Here is a 16,575-nt window from a genome sequence, read left to right as displayed (position 1 = left end):
GCTCACATTTCCATTGTCACTGTTGTCATTCCATCCCATTCTGTTCTATTCTGTGACAAATCCATTCTGTTGAAAAAATGTATTAGCAGCTACCCACTAAATTGATTTCACAACTGAGTACTGAGCTGTGATATGCATTTAGAAGATACTGTATACAGAATTTATTCTTACTTGTTTCCATTATCATGTAACATTATTATTTTCCTGTATCATTACAACACAACTTAATCATAATTTTTAAAAAGATTTTATTTATTTATTTGACAGGCAGAGGTCACAAGTAAGCAGAGAGGCAGGCAGAGAGAGAGAGAGAGGAAGAGAAGCAGGTTCCCCACCGAGCAGAGAGCCTGATGTGTGGCTTGATCCCAGGACCCTGAGATCATGACCAGAGCCAAAGGCAGAGGCTTTAACCCACTGAGCCACCCAGGTGCCCCTAATTATAATTTTTAATGGCCACCTACCATTCCATTATATGGATGTACCAAAATTCACTTAACAGTTTCTAAATTGTCGGACACTGATGTGTTTCTCTCTTTCTCTCTCTCATGTGCATGCACACATGCAAACACACATGAACACACAAAATTTTACTTAATGCTTTAATAACATTTTTGACTTATCCCTTAAAACAGATTAGAATTATAGATCAGAGACAATAGCTGTATCATCTTTAAGGCTTTTCTTACATATCTTATTATTTATTTATTTGTTAGGAAATAGTTCTTTTTTAAAATTTAAATTCAATTAGCCAATCTATAGTTTTAGATATAGCATTGGATGGTTTGTCAGTTGCGTATAACACCCAGTGCTCATCAGACCATTCCCTACCCCCACCCCCGGAGATAACCATTGTTAACCTTTTCGCTTATATCCTTACAGATTTTTTCTATGTCTGTCTATCTATCTATCTATCTATCTATCTATCATCTATATACCTATATTTTATAAAAATGGAATTATACTCTATCCTCTTTAGCAAGCTTCTTTTGCTCAGCACCATCTTGCAAACATCTTTATATGCTAAGGAAGTTTCCACGATACCATTCACAGGGGCTGGTGTATGGATAAACTATGATTCATGCAGGCAGTACTCATGGCTGTCAACTTAGCCATAATATTAAACATGACAATAAGCCACCAAACAAAGCTTGTATTCAATGGGAAAACCCATGTGTGAATCCTCTGTGGAAATATTTCTCTGTATTTTTCCACTTGCCCATTGACCATGCTAACCACCCCCCAATGCATGTCCTCTGACCCCCAGTCTTGGATGACCACACGCCTCCATGTAACTGCTCACCCCCGACGTTCTGCTCTGCCATATCCCAGGGGATCTACTACCTCTACCCCTTCAACATAGAGTATCAGATCCTGGCTTCCACGATGCTCTACGTCCTGTGGAAGAATGTTGGACGCAAAGTGGACAGTCAGCAGCATCAGAACATGGAGTTCAAGTTTCCTGGGGTCATGGCAGGCTCAGTCCTGGGCCTGACCGTGCTGGCCGCCACGATTGGGGTTGTGGTGGTGTATCTGGTTCAGATCGGGCACTCCAAAATCAAGAGCGAGTTGGCACTCATCATGTTCTACCTGTACGCTATTGCCTTGCTGATGCTCATGGGGGCTGCGGGGCTGCTTGGAATTCGGATCTACAGGATAGATGAGAAGTCGCTAGACGAGTCCCGAAACCCCGCCCGCAAACTGGATGCGGACCTCTTGGTGAGCACTGCCTCCGGCTCCTGGCTTATCTCCTGGGGCTCCATCTTGGCCATCTTCTGTGCTGAAGCCCGCCCTCTGTACACCTGGTTCAACCTGCCCTACTCCATCCTGGTGATTGCCGAGAAATATATCCAGAACCTCTTCATCATCGAGTCCATTCACCGGGAGCCGGAGAAGCTCTCTGAGGACATCAGGACCCTGCGGGTAGTTACAGTCTGCAACGATGATACCATATCCCTCGCCTCGTCCCGCCTCAAGAGCGAAGCCCTGGCCATGGAGATGCCCCACACAGCCAACGGAAATACGCACCCAAGAGACGGCCTTGGCAGAGAGGCAGAGGAGAGGAGCCAGGAAGGGACCCCGGGCCCAGCCGGCCAGCCCCGTTTCTTGCAAGGCGATGCCAAGAGAAGAGTGTTGAGGAATATCGCAGCCTTTTTGTTCCTCTGCAATATCTCGGTAATCTGCATTGAGTTCTTTATCTTAAAAATAATCAAACTTTTCCTGAATGGAGGCAGCTTATTAGCAAAATGATTCAAGGGTCAGGTTAAAGAATGACGCTGGAATGAAAGCCACTTCCTTGCCTACAGCTGGATGCTGGCGGCTGGGATTGGGGCTAAAGACAGCAGCTGAGACGGCTCAAGGTCTGTCGGTTACACCCTCCCGGGTGTGATCTGAAACAGAACCCCCCATGCGGAGGGCAAGGAGAGGTGGCAGAGAGAGCAGGCCACTCCAGCTTTGTAGGTGACGGTTTTCATAAGCCAAGGGAACTTTTATACAAGGCCTGTCTGGGGCAGTAGCAAGACAAGCGGATCTCTGCCCCTGCCTGCCAAATTGTAAAAGCTTGTAGATACACAGCCAGAGAAGCCTCAGCCAGGCTCGGTCCCATATACTGTGCAGGTGTTCTCAACACCACATCCTTATTTCAGGGCTGTGTCCTTGGAGCAGCTTCTGGGAGCAAAAAAAGGCCAGCAGAGCCCACATTCCAAGGAGAAGAGAGGGGGTGAGGAGCCTCTGAGTACCTCGGTCCTCCTCAGGGGTCAACTACCAGCTGTGTCCTTGGGATGACCTTTCCCAACAACCTCTTCTTCAGAGGAGTCACAGTCTAGGGAGGAGGGACACAAGGGAAAAATGTACAGTGAGCAGGACAATCATTGGGACAGGTGTGTGCAAAGTGTCATGGGGACGTGGATCCAGGGAGGGGCTTCACTGAGTCAGGAAGGATTGAGGGGAGGCCCAGGCTTAGTTAAGAGTGCTTTTGGCTATAAAGAACAGAAAGCTGGGCCAGCGGTATCTTCAGCCTTAAACATAAGAATTCTGAAGGTTGGCAATTTGGGGTTGGCCTGGCAGCTGAACTCTATTATCAAGGATCTAGGTACATTCATCTCTCCACTTCGCCGTGCTTAGTATGGTGCTTGTTGCCGTATGGCCACAAGGTGACTGCAACAGCACCAACCATCACGTCTGGGCTTAAGACATGAAGAAGGAGAGAAGTATTAGCACCAGGCAGTGGCTTTCACATGGCCACCTCTTGCTGCAAGAGAGGCTAGGGATGTGGAATTTTGCCTTCCAGCCTCTGGTGGAAAGTAGCACTGTTGACGTTGTGCAGCATCTCAGTTTTGACTGTCTCGGTGTCCAGGAAAGGCTGGAAGTTTGCCAGGTGGTCAAGGCAAGCGAAAGCATTTGGAGCAGAAGGCATACCATGTTCAAAGGCACAGAGGCAGAAGATACCATGGCCTATTTTGAGAGCAGCACGTAGTTTAGCATGAATCCCATGCACATCAAGGAGAGTGGTGGCTCGGGAAACAGGAAGGTGAGTCCCGTTAGTGGGTCTGGCTCAAGTGAACTTCATAAACCTGAGTCTGGTCTTTATGCTGGAGGCAATGGAGGTCCCTTCTGGTTTGTGTTGTGGAATGATTTCCTTAGCAGCAGGTGTGAGAATGTTGGAGAGAGGGAAGCCTGAGGGCCGGGACACCTGAACAAAAAAGCAGCCCTCTGTCTTCCCAGATGGGAGATGATGGGCTCTTGACCCAGAGTAGTGGGCATGAGGATCTAATCTGAGTCTTGCTTTGGATGTCCCGGACCTCGGTCCTCCTCTGGTCGGTGGACAGTTACGAGGACCTTTGAAGGAAGAAGGGGGTCCCAGGAAAGTTTGGCTCCAGGTGGGCCCTCCTCTTTCATTGAATTGGCACTTATGGAGCGCCTGCTGTATGTCGGGCACTATGCGGGCACAGCAGTGGATAAAAGAGTTAAATGGGAAAACGAGAGAGATATTGGCAACTACAGCGGGGCTGTGTTTTACGGGAGGCTTGTCTGTGTTTTACAGGAGGGGTGTATCAGCTCATCTGACAGAATCGGAGTTGGTTCCAGAATTTCCCTAATGTGTATTGTTTTTCCTCCACACCCAGAGGGATGAGTAGATCTGTCTTCAGCAAGTTCAGGAAAGCCACTTTCCCTGTGAATTCTTTGCTTGACCGCTGGTGAGGAAGGTGGCTTGCATTTTTGGACAAGCTTGGACAAGAAGAGCAGTGGGATAGTGGAATCAAGTGCTAACAGATGGTCTGTTGGGACCCAGAGGCCAGACTCTGGGCTCTGTCCCAGGAGGGGGACACACGCTGTCTCTCCACGTCTGAGCTCAGCCCCCGATGTCCCCAGGTCCTGCCTCTGTTCACTGGGGAGTGAGCCAGAGGACGGAACTTGTTGCAGAGTGATGGCGAGGGTGCCCTCAGCCGACTCCACGGGCAGCACTCGCAGACCTGTGGGGGGTCCCATGGGAGGACATCTCTGTTCCAGGACCGGGTGGCTGGGGTCTAGGAGGGGACTACAGCTGGCCGTGAAGTGAACAAAGAAGGGTGGTGGTGTTGACCCCTGGAATTTAGGGTGCCTTGGGAACACAGGGGTCTGGGGCAATGGTGGCAGGTGAGGGCGGGGAGGTCAGGCAGAACGACAGGCACGGGAAATGCTGTGCCAGGCAGGACCTGCTGGAAGCGCTCCAGGAGCAGGAAGGGAAACCCATGCAGCGAGCGAGGGCATGCAAGGGAAAGGACCCATGAAAGGTGACGTGGCAGACCACGCAGGGCCTCCTGAGCCATGGCCACAGGCAGGACGGAATCCCAAATACAGCAGAAAACCACCGAAAGGTTTCAAGGTCAGGACAGAATCTGAATCCTGCTTCTTTTCTTTTTAATTCAGCTTCATTTTTAATTGTAGTAAACGGCACGTAACATAAAATTTCCCATTTAACCATTTTTATTTATTTATTCTAAAGATTTTATTTATTTATCTGATAGAGCATGAGCAGGGGGAGCAGCAGGCAGATGGAGCAGGGAGCAGAGCAGGGAATCCAATGCCAGACTTGATCCCAGGGCCCCGGGATCATGACCTGAGCAGAAGGCAGACGCTTAACTGACTGAACCACCCAGATGCGCCCCATTTTAACCCTTTTAAAGCCTATAGTCCAGTAGTGGGAAGTCCACTCACACTATTGTGCCCCCCCGCCCGTGTCTGAAACCTTTCCGCCCTGCAAACTGTAGTTTGGCAGGCACGAAACAGCCCCTATGCCCACCACCCCGGGTCCTGCCAATGGCGCCCCACCTCCTGTCTCTGTGACTTCAACCACCCCACGGAGCTCACGTAAGTGGGATTACAAGGCATTTTTCTCTTAGCAGCCAGGTTATCTCGCTCAGTATAACGTCCCGGGGTCATCCACGTGGTAGCGTGTGAAGGAGGGGAGACGTCAACAATGACGCCTGGTTCTGACTTGAGCTCTTGGAGACATGGTGAAGCTATTTATGGAGACTGGGGACTCTGAAGGGGGGGCAGGCTCGGGGAGGGGCTCAGCCTGGAAGAAAGATCCTGAGTTTAGTACCGGACACCTGCTTCTGTGCGGTGCCTCGGAGACGCCCAGGCGAACGTAGCCAACAGGCAGATGTTTCTTTTCCTACTGCTGCGTAACAAAGGACCCCAAATGTAGGATGAAAATGACAGCTGTTGGGCTGCCCGGTGGCTCCATCGGTTAGGCATCTGACTCTTGATTTTGACTCAGGTTATGATCTCAGGGTTATGGGATTGAGCCTTGGAATGCTCTGTCTCTCTCTCTCTGAAAAAAACAAAACAAGGATCACAACAACAACAACAACAATAGCCATGGGTTTAGGTCTTACGACCTTGTGGGTTAGAGATGCTGGTGGGGCTTGCCTGGCAAATCCTCCTGTTCTTCTCGGCTTCAGCCAGGGTTGGTGGGCGGACTGGGCTGGAGGGTCCAAGATCTGGTGGCTGGGGTGGGCTAGGAGGGCTTGGCTATAGTGCACCCAAATGGGTTCTCCAGTACAGAGAGTGGGGGTCTCAGGGCTTCTTATGTGGCAACTCAGGGCCCCAGAGCTGACCTGCTGGGAGACCAGAGATGCCAGTCCATTAGGGCCTGTGTGTGGATGTTGTGTGGTGTCACTTCTGCTGTATTGTATGGATCAAGGGATGACCACATCTCCCAGAGTCAAGGGAAGGGGACAGAAACCCACCTCCTGATGGAACAAGGAGCAAGAGCTCCAGCCAACTTAACAGCAATAAAATAAATAAAATAAAGATCTGGATTTCAGGAAAGAGAACCCACCATCTGTCCTTCCCTTTTTTTTCTCTCTGTCTTCCCTCCTTCCTTCCCTCCTGAGTATCTATCCACTGGGTGTCTCCCAAGGGCCAGCACGGCTGTGAGTGATGGGGGCAATGTGACCCAGGGTCCACCTTCCTTCCGGTCTTGGCGGGCAGAGCCGGCAATAAGCATCAAGCAAGACACCGTTACAGGGATGCGTGCCCCGCAGAGAATGAGCAGAGAGGGTGTGAGGTCGCAGCTGGTGGCTGATTCAGATCAAAATGCCCAGGCTGGGGTGAGCGGCTTTCTCTCCCACCACACGAAGGGCCAATCGACTGGGGCCCCAGGGGTGCGGGACATTCGGGCAGCGGGATTACGGGTTGGCAATGGATCAGCCAGCTGAGAAAGGGCTTTAAAATCCCATGTTGGGGGTAGCCTTCATTTTAACTACGCCATGAAGACCCGTGGGCCCTTAATCAAGAATGAGTCTGGCAGCTGAGTGGTGAATGGAGCCATCTGGGTGCTCAGTGTAAGCCGGAGAGCAGGCAGGAGGCTGCTGCAATGGTCCAGGCGAGGGCGGAGAGCAGGGAGCCTGGGCAGGTGTATGGGGGCAGAAATGGCTACACGGCTGCCTGGGTGTCTTGGGGGCATGGTCCTCCAGGCTCGCTGATGGGCTGGGTGGCGGAGGAGGGTTTTGAGGGTTTTGAGGGTGAAGAAAACAAGGATGACACCTAGAGTTTTGACAGCAACGGGGAGGAAGATGTTGCTGATGGTGGTGGTGGGGGGGTAGTTTGAGATTCAGGTGAGACACCACGAAGCCTGTGGGGTCCTCCAGGGAGGAGCAGGTGCATGATTCCAGCTGGGGAGTCATCGGCCGATAGTGGGTACTTACAGCTAAGACTAGGGGAGCTCATCCAGAGATCACGTGTGTAGAGGGAAGGACCCAGGGGTGAGCCTCTGGCCAACCCCGAGAGACTGAGCAAAGGAAGAGCTGGGGACCAGCTGGCGAGGAGCAGGTGGAGTGGTGGGAGGGGCCTGAGAAGCAGATCCTGAGAACACAGTGACACCTGTACGAAGAAGCCCGTGTCATTAGTTCCTGCTTTGTAAGAAATCACCCCACACTCAGCAACCCAAACACCACCTCCTTGTCATGGCGTCTGTGGAGCAGGAGTCCAAACCCTGCTCAGCCGGTGCTCTGCTAGGGTCCCTTACTAGGAGTACATGGCCCACTGGGGGCAGCTGCCACTTCAGAATGGACTCTTGGGGGCTCTTTCCCAGCCTGCTCCTGGGGGTGCTGCTGGGTCTAGGGCGTGAGTTCCTTGAGAGCTGCTGGGCTGGGAGCTCCCTCGGTACCTGGTCACAAGGCAGCACACAAAGGAGGGGGGGGGCGGACAGCTCCCTCTCCTGCACAAGGGCATGAGCAAGAGGGACTCTGCAGCCTTTCATTACCCAATCTCAGAAGTGACACCTCATGAATTTTGTCATATTCCAATGGGAGAGGCAAATCACTAGGCTGAGCTGGACTCAAGGGGAGGGGGCTTCACAAGCACGTGACTCCCAGGAGGTGGGATGGGAGGGGGAGGTCATCTGAGAGGCTGCCTGCCACCGTGCAGGGGTGGAGGAGAAGAACTCAGGGCAGGGAGACCAAGGGGGGCGGGGACCAGTGTGTGGCTTCCATGAGCAGCAGTTGACAACAGGTTATGGCTTTTGGTTTTGCAAAAGTAATTGGGGTTTTATTCTCTTCTGAGCTGTGGGAGATGGGTGTCCGTGTTCGCATCTTACAGGTGAGGACACTGAGGGCTTGGAGGGGTTCAATGAGAGTCCATAAGAGCCACAAACCCAGATGTGCTCCAAAGCGTGTGCTCCTTTCCCCTAGTTGGGGGGGATGTGTGCAGGGCCTGGGCTCTCTCTCTAGGTCAAGCCAGAGAGGAGACACCGGAACTCAGTAGCCCAGGCCCATGTGGCTGGGATCTGAGCACCAATGTTAGTGTGTGAAAGCGGGTATGATAAACAGGTGACCTCTGCTGTAGGTAGACCCTGGGGGCGGTGGGAACGCAGGGCATTCCTGACCAGACTGGTTAGATCAAGGAGGACTTCCTGGAAGGAGTGGTAATCTCAGGACTTGGAATAAGGTAGGATTCAGTCAAGAAAGGCAGACAGGGAGCCTGTGACAAAGGAAGAGGCACAAGCAAAGCTGAAGACTTGAGGGAGAAAGGCATATCTGGCCTTCAGAGGTGGGAGTGAAAGACATAGTGAGGGACATAGAGACATGGACAGGTGCCTGGTCACTGGGGGAAATTGGACTCTCTCCTGAAGGCTGTTGGGAGCCACTGGAGAGTGACAAGCAGAGGAATGTCAAGGTCAGATGTGTGCTTTACAAAGATCACTCCCACCGTCAGATCTGTGGTGGATGGCAGGCATCCTCTAGAGTAGGGGAGGATGTGTGTGTGTGACCATACCCCGGTGGGGGATCCTGAGGACCCATCCAAGGTGATGGCCGTGGGGATGGAGAGAGTCAGGTGGGTGTGAACAGCGTTCACTCAGGATGGGGCCAAGGAACAGAGAAGGGTCAGGTGGGCTGTGCGGATTTGACGAGCTCTGTGGAGACGCGCATGTGGTGCAGAGACAGGTGTGGCTCCGTGTCCCTGAGTCCAGGCCAGAGCCTGGGGGTCACATGGGGCTTCCAAGGCGGCTGCTAACACGGGCTCCTCTTCTCTTCCAGCTCTGGATCCCTCCCGCCTTCGGCTGCCGCCCTGAGTACGACAACGGATTGGAGGAGATTGTCTTTGGCTTTGAACCTTGGATAATTGTGGTCAACCTGGCCATGCCTTTTTCTATTTTCTACCGAATGCATGCAGCTGCCTCTCTCTTTGAGGTCTATTGTAAGATATAGTCTGTGTCTGCATCAAAGCCCGAGGAGTGACTTAACAAGAGAATTCACTGAAGCCACCTGGGAATGGCCAGGTTGGGCAAACATTGCCTGACAAATGCAGGAGGGCTGCCTTTGTTTGTACCAATTGTGTTTCCTGTGAGCTGGAATTGTCCGTCACCCCAGTGAATGTAATCAAGTTAGCTCAGCATCAATGAGGCGGCTGAAATCTGGCCTTGGTTAGCTCATTCTAATTGAACCCAAATTATTTTATCTCCTTTTAAATGAGCTCCTTTGTTTTAAAAGAATGGGATCCCAGGTTGGGGAAAGAAAAATAATCCAGTTCTTTTTTCATAAAAGTTGTTTTCTGTTATCATGTGACTCCCTACAACTTTTTCTGCCCATCTGAGTCATATAATCATCCTTACATTTTATCTTTCCCAAGGCTGATCAATGTAGAGACAAGCACGTTAGTTCATATTGTACTTTCTGAATATGTTTAAGTTTTTGAACAAAGTTATTTTTATCATCTGGATGGAAATTAGTGTATAGATCAGTATGGAGAAGTATTTCTTGCCTGAAATGTTGGCGCATTTTTGTTTGTGATCATTTTGAATTTTTTTTTAAATTTTACTTTTTTTCTATCACTGTTAATACATATATGCTTATTACAGAAAATGTGGACATTTTAGAAGACTAGAGAGGAAAAATCCACCTCGGATGCCACTGTTGTATTTTTCACACCTTGCTGTATTTCTCTTATCTGTGTTCCTGCCCAGGATTCTTTTTGTTGTGATCATTGTTATGCTCACCAGTGATGATGTGACAGGTTCCATTTTGTACCTGCCTCTTTGTCACTTAACAAAAGAGCATAAACTCTTCCTTCACATTGTTCCAAACTCTTTGCAAATATCATTTTGATCCTGTATTGTAGTCCATCAAGTGGACGGTCCATAGTCAGTTTCCTATTGTTGGTTTTAGAGTGTTTATACTTTTTGGTTTTTATAAGGGACTCTGCAAAAAAAATCAAATACCTTTGTAAAGCATTTCCTATATAATGGTTTCTATAAGACATATACTTAAAATTAGGATGCCTATTCAAAAGGTTATAAATATTTTAAAGCCTCTTAAGAAATAATGACATGGGGAAGGCCTTTGTATGTACTTTGCCATAATCATTTCAAGTTCAGAATAAAAGTAGTTTACTTAACCATCAGTACTAATGTGAACATCTTCTCATCTGAGTGTATTTTAGGGGGGACAGCATGGGCAAGGGCATATTAAGAAACACCAGATTTTTTACATGACTCAAATACTTGATGTTCATTCCAGAAAAAAAAAAATAAAAAGTGGGCAGATGGACTAAAAACAAAGTGAAAGATTGTCTATCATACCTTCTATTAAGGGTGGTGGTTTTCAACCTGGGACCATCTTGTCCCCCTGGGGACATTTGGCAAAGTCTGGAGATACTTTTTATGGTGACTGCTGGGGGGGGGGTTGATGGGGGCTGTGGGCATCTAGTGGGCAGCTAGCTGAGATGCTGTTCAACTTCCCACGACGCACGGGATGGTACCCGCAGCAGAGAATTAGCTGGCCCCAAAGGCTAATAGTGTCCTGGCTGAGAAACCGTGATCTAGAGGTAACTGCTGTTAATTTTTGGTCCTCAGGACACACACACATGCACATACATACATGTGCATACACATACACATGGATGAGATTATTTTTGTATGTACTGAATTTGCATATAACTAGCTTCTCTTTCTTTTAATACACCAGTGTGTTTCTTAACTTTTGGCATCCCCATGGCACAGATTCTCACACTTCAGCATGTATAAGAATCATCTGGGGGAGCCTATTAGGTTTCCTGCCTTTCCAGCCAGAAGTTCAGGTTCTGTTGGGCTGGAGGGGGGCTCAGGATGCTTAAGTAAGCATCTCAGGTGATGCCAACTCCCTTCTAGAAGCATCTCCTTGGGAGTCCTGGACCCCAAGTCCGGACTCCTGAACAACATTCCTTGACGTTGTGTCCTCTTCTGCAATATGACCTTGGCCAACTTCAAAGTACATTCCTTGGAGGGATGTAGCATTCCTTATTTAGTCAGACCCCAATGTTGGACATTTAGAGACATTTGATGGTTTCTTTCCCCCCACTTTTTTTTTTCAATTATAAGTGAGGCTGCAGTGAGCATTTTCATGGCTAAGTCTTTTCATGTGTTGATAAACCACCCTGCACGAGATGGCTACATGTGAATGCCCGTTTATCCAGAGGACCCCATTTTGTCTGGTGTTAATTTCCCCCTGTTCTGAGCACATTAGTACAGCCCTAGGACCTCTGCCTGTGGAATTAGGGCTCTGCCAAAGAGATAAAGGGAATCACAGGAAGGCTGGGAACGACTGATCCAGGTGTGAGGGTTTCAGTGAGGCCATGGGGTGCCATCAGAGCTGGGAAAAGTCAGCACAGTCTTCCTGGGCTCAGAACCTCTGAGCAGGGACCTTAAAGATGGATCATTTCTTGGCTCTAAATGAGTAGAGCCCGCAGACTCAGGGTTGGCTATCACAGCCAGGTGGCTTTGACCCACAGGGAGTCAAGCCTAACTAAGCTGGCTTAGGCAGCAAGGAAAATCTGTTACCTTAATACCAAAGCAGCTCACAGATGAGGAACCCGAGTGTGCAATCAATGAGAGTCACGCCCTCAAGGCTAGGATAAGAGAAATGCTAATTAACACAGTAACGAGATGCCATTTCCCATTCATCCAAGTGGCAAGAGTTGGCCAAATGTGAGGGAAAGTGAAGGCACACACACTGCTGGCAGGAGCGTAAATTGGTAAAAGCCAAATGGGAGATCAGCTGGCAACATAGAGTAGGGCTGAAGGCGCACAATCCTTAAGACCTAGCAATTCTACCCCTGAGAGTGAGCTCCAGGGATATCCTCAGACGTATGAGCAAGAAGTCGTGCTCAGAAACGTCCACTCCAGGGGTGCTTGTCGGAAAGAAATAAAAACTGCCGAAATGTCCATCAGAATGGATAAACTATGGCCTATTCCCACCAGGGAATATTACACAGCAGTGAGAAATGAATGGGTTGGAACTCCAAGCAATGATACAAGTCATCCCTCAAGGTAACACTGTATCGATAATGAAGTATCATGATGGTGTAACTGATGTGATATGTTAATACAACACTTAAAAACAAGCAACACAATCTGATATTTCTGGCATATATATGTAGTAAAATTATAATCACATGTGAAGTGCACCCCGAGTTCGGTAGAGTGGTCATCTGTGGGCTGGGGAGGAGGGAGGATGCAGGACCGGGGTGGGGACAGACAGCTGAGTGCATGTTGTGTCTGCAGTGTTTGATTGTTCTGGCAAAGTGACCTGTATAGAAGCATTTGTTATATTTTCTTCTGTGCTTTTTAATATGTCTGAGATATTTCACAATAACAACATGTGAAGGAAAGAGAAAAGAAAGTCAACGTAAGGAAGAGCAACGTAGAGTTATCAGAGAAGGTGAGTTTCCAATATTCATCCACTGTCGTTGGGAGGAGGGTGTCAAAGCCACCTTGTCTGGTCCCCTCAGCAGGTAGATCCCCCAGGTGGGGTAACTCAATGCCATCAGCTGTCAAGATCCCCCAACCCCTTGGATGATTCTGGGCTCATCAGGAAACTCAAGATCAATTTGCCTTCCCATATCGTTCTTCACCGAGGGGAGTGATGTCCCAAGTACTCAGGGTATCAGGAAAATGCGTTACTCACCTCTTGCAACCTCGTACAGGTGCATTTGCTAGCTCAATCTCATTCGTTCCTGCCCCCCACCAAGCCAGCATTTCGACTCACGCTCTAGGAGTACCCTGGCTCTTGGCGGGGCTGCACGGAAGGGGGAAGGGCAAGAATTTCGGAACTGGACACCCAGGCTCACATCCAGACCTGGGACGCCAGGCATGCCTTAGAAAAGACACCCTGTCCACAAGACATTTTGCAAACACTGGAACTAAATGCCACCAGCACCTGCTGGTCACTTGTGCCTGGAGGACAGATCAGATTCCTTTGTCTGTCCTCACAAACACCAGTCAGGAGCCTTCCGTGTAACCCCAGCAGCCCACAGGGCATCTCTGGTACCTCTCTATGAAGCCGCTGACAGGTTGGGTGAGTGTTACTACTCTAGTTGAGTGAAGAGAACCTTTGGACATACTAGGGAACATACATGGCTAGTAAATTGTAGTGATGGACTATTACACTTAAAAAAAAAACAAACCCTTTTCCTATTACATAGTCTTAAAAAGAAAGTCAATTTGGTAAAAAAACAAAAAACAAAAAACCCGTCCAACAATTGTTTGAGGATACATGGACAGAATAATCCATCAGCTTGACAGGGTATTTCCCTTTTTACTCAGTTATAAATTGCTACATGTGGCTTGAAAGGGTGAGGGATGGAAGCTACTAGAAACAGGGTTCTCCGCCCCCTGTGAGTTGGACTGGGGAAGAGCACGACCAGCAGGGGGCACTGGTGTCTTTCCTAGGAGTCCTTGCCTGCGCTTTCAGGGCAACACTAGGGGAGATCTGGTCCACCCGGAGCAGCCTCAAGAGTACCCAATGAGGGGATGGGTGATGGGTGCAAACTGACACGTCTGTGCCCCCTCCAAGCTCTGGGCTGCTGTAGTGTGTGTCGGGGGCTGTCCTCACTCCCAGGTGAGAGCTTGGGAGGATTCTGGGTTCTCCTAGGGATGCTGAGAACTAGTTAAGAGTTTCAGCAAGGGTGTTCCTTCCCCCTGCCCCCAGCACCTCCCACATCCTTGTTCCCTTCAAGAGGCTTTGCGGAACATGGGGTGTTCCCATGTGAGGAGAGTCCCCCAGAACGTGGTCAGGGAGGAGGCTGGGACAGCGGGCTGGGAAGACATTTTCACAAGGTCTGATGGGGAAGGGCAGCAACATTAGCTCCTCCTCAGAGCAGACCTTAGGGGACCATGGGGAGGGGGTGGGGAGGGATGAAGGCAGTGTTTTAATACTCAAAAGGAATGGGAATTGTGGGATGCTGTTTCAGCCACATTAAAAACCACCATGAGAGTTCACTGTCTCAGAAATATAAATTAAATCAAGTCCCCTGCTTAAATACTTCATTGGCTTCTCATTGCTTTTAGAAGAAAGTACAAACTCTTGACCATGGTCTGCCAGGATCTTCACTATCTGATCTCTGCGACTTCATCTTCGTCTTACGTCAATTCCCCTCTCTGTCACCCTCCCCCAGGGACCCCCACCTGCAGCCACTGCTGCAGCCACATTCAGCTCCCTTGACTGCCTTGGATCCCGCAAACTCTGTTCCTCAGGACCTTTGCACGTGCTAATCTCTCTCTCTCAGGAGAATGCTTCTCTGTCTCCTTGAACTGGGTCAGCCTCTTTTCATCCCTCAGGCTGTGCGGAGAGGTCCCTCCATTGTGAGGGGTGCCCTGTTCATCTGTCTAAATAGATCCCCCTGTGACCCTTCACCTTGGCCCCTTTATTCTTAGTCATTTACTTATGTGTTTGTGCTTCTCTGTCCTGGACACAACCATCTGTCTTGTGAGGGTAAAGGCTTAGCCTCCTTCTACCCCAGGCCTCACCACATGGGTTGCCGCCCTCACAACCCAGAGTATTCCATGGTGTGTGGAAATGCCTGGAACACGGCGGAGGTCACGACTGGCACGTTTCCATGAATGATTATTTTTTTCTTTTTATAGAGAAAACCTTTTTTAAAAAATTTTATTTTATTGTTTCAGTGTTCAAAGATTCATTTTTTAAGGGCTTGGCAGACTGCCCCCTGCTTCTAGCACAGGCCTCCAGCTCCCTCTTCGCCTCTAAGGCACAAGGTGGCGCCCGAGGTCTGGCCCAGAAGAGCCCTGGGTTAGGCTGCGCTCCCCTCGGTTTGTTCTGGCCCCTGGAGAGAGCACAGGGACCACCTCTCTGGAAGCCTGCAGGTGCCTTCTGCCCTCCTCCTTGGGAGGGAGGAACCGCTGGGGTGGAAGAGGAACGGGGACTGTCTTCCTGACAGCAGCGAGTGTTGCCTCTGGCAGATGTTTCTGGAACACCAGTTGTGGATGACTGGCCTAAGCCAGACAGAATAAGCCCCCCTCCCCTCGGCTGGAGGTTGGTACGGAGGAGGGCGTGTGAGTACATCCAGGCCAGGAGTCGGCAAACTACCCTCTGTGAGCTAAGAATGGCTTTTACGTTTTGCAAGGTGGTTAACAACAACACCTACACAAAAAGATTATGTGGCAGAGACGTGCCTCACACAGGAGCAGAAAATGGAGCAAATGCGAGCTGGGGATTGTCAGTGCAGTCTGCCCAGGGAAAGCTGGCGTCCTGGGCACGGATCAAGCCCCTCCCTGTTGGTTTCCCTGTCTGCAGAGGGCGGGGAGGAGAGGCGGGTGCACAGGGTCCTGGCTTTGATGACCTGCTCCCCTGGGGCTCCTCCCACTGCTCTGCCCACCCCGACCCCCACTCTCCGCCTGCAGGCTCTTCACCCTTTCCTTGGGCAGGTGGTGTTGCTGCCCTGCGTCCTCTTGGCTTTTCACTCGGCTCTCCTTGGTGCTCTAGTTCATGGCCACTGGCTTCTTTACTGTCTAGATGCTGCTGACTCCAAAATGTGCATTTGCAGCCCGACCTCTCGGTTCCCTGCTGGTTGTTTCCAGCAGCTTCGATGTCCCATAGGCACTTAAACGGAATGTGTCTGACCCCAAACTCAAGAGTTCTCAGTCCTCTGGCTGGTTCTCCCTCCTTTAAAAAAAAAAAAAATTAATTTATTTTAAATTTATTTTTTATTTTCAGCATAACAGTATTCATTATTTTTGCACCACACCCAGTGCTCCATGCAATCCGTGCCCTCTATAATACCCACCACCTGGTACCCCGACCTCCCACCCCCCGCCCCTTCAAAACCCTCAGATTGTTTTTCAGGTTCTCCCTCCTTGTCTTCATTCCTGTGGATGTCATGGGCCTGTCTGTCTTGCAAGCCCGACATCCAAGGCATGTCTTTACGTGCCCCTTGTGCCGCATCTCCAAGCAACAGCCACACCTGTCACGTCTACTCCCAAATCTCTTGGCATCATGTGCTTCTCCCCGCTTCCACCTCCTGCCCACTCCGACGTACGGTCCTCTCCTCTGGATCTCCTGAAGGAGCCTCCTTGCTCTCTTCTCCAGTGCATCCCTGTCCCCTAGCAGTCTGCCCTCCTCATTGTGGTGAGAGTGGAGTTTGAGGAAGGCAGTTGTGCTCCTATCCCTCCCCCAAACAACATCCCCCAATGGCTTTTCATTGCTTGAGTTGAAAACCACAATCCTTACCTTGGCCTCCAGGGTCCAGAATGGTCCTAGCTCCCCACCGTCTGGCCTTTCCTAATGCTCCACTTTCCCTCTGTGCTCCCCCACACTGACCAGC

General features: G+C 50.0%; 1 protein-coding gene across 1 annotated transcript in view; it reads left to right on the top strand.

Annotated features, from left to right (window-relative positions):
• The window catches only part of OTOP1 (otopetrin 1), a gene marked incomplete at its 5' end in the record, with an annotated part of 33,845 nt that extends 24,507 nt beyond the window's left edge, over positions 1-9,338 (top strand). Inside the window, 2 exons of the mRNA XM_082727585.1 lie at positions 1,265-2,172; positions 9,021-9,338. Coding sequence (XP_082583711.1) covers positions 1,265-2,172; positions 9,021-9,191 — 1,079 coding nt within the window. The 3' untranslated portion in view covers positions 9,192-9,338. The remainder of the gene's footprint in view (positions 1-1,264; positions 2,173-9,020) is intronic.
• Between the last annotated feature and the right edge of the window lie 7,237 nt (positions 9,339-16,575).

Source organism: Mustela nivalis (assembly GCF_964662115.1).
Source record: "Mustela nivalis genome assembly, chromosome: 4".
Classification (NCBI taxonomy): Eukaryota; Metazoa; Chordata; class Mammalia; order Carnivora; family Mustelidae; genus Mustela; species Mustela nivalis.
This window is presented reverse-complemented; position numbering and strand designations above follow the sequence as displayed.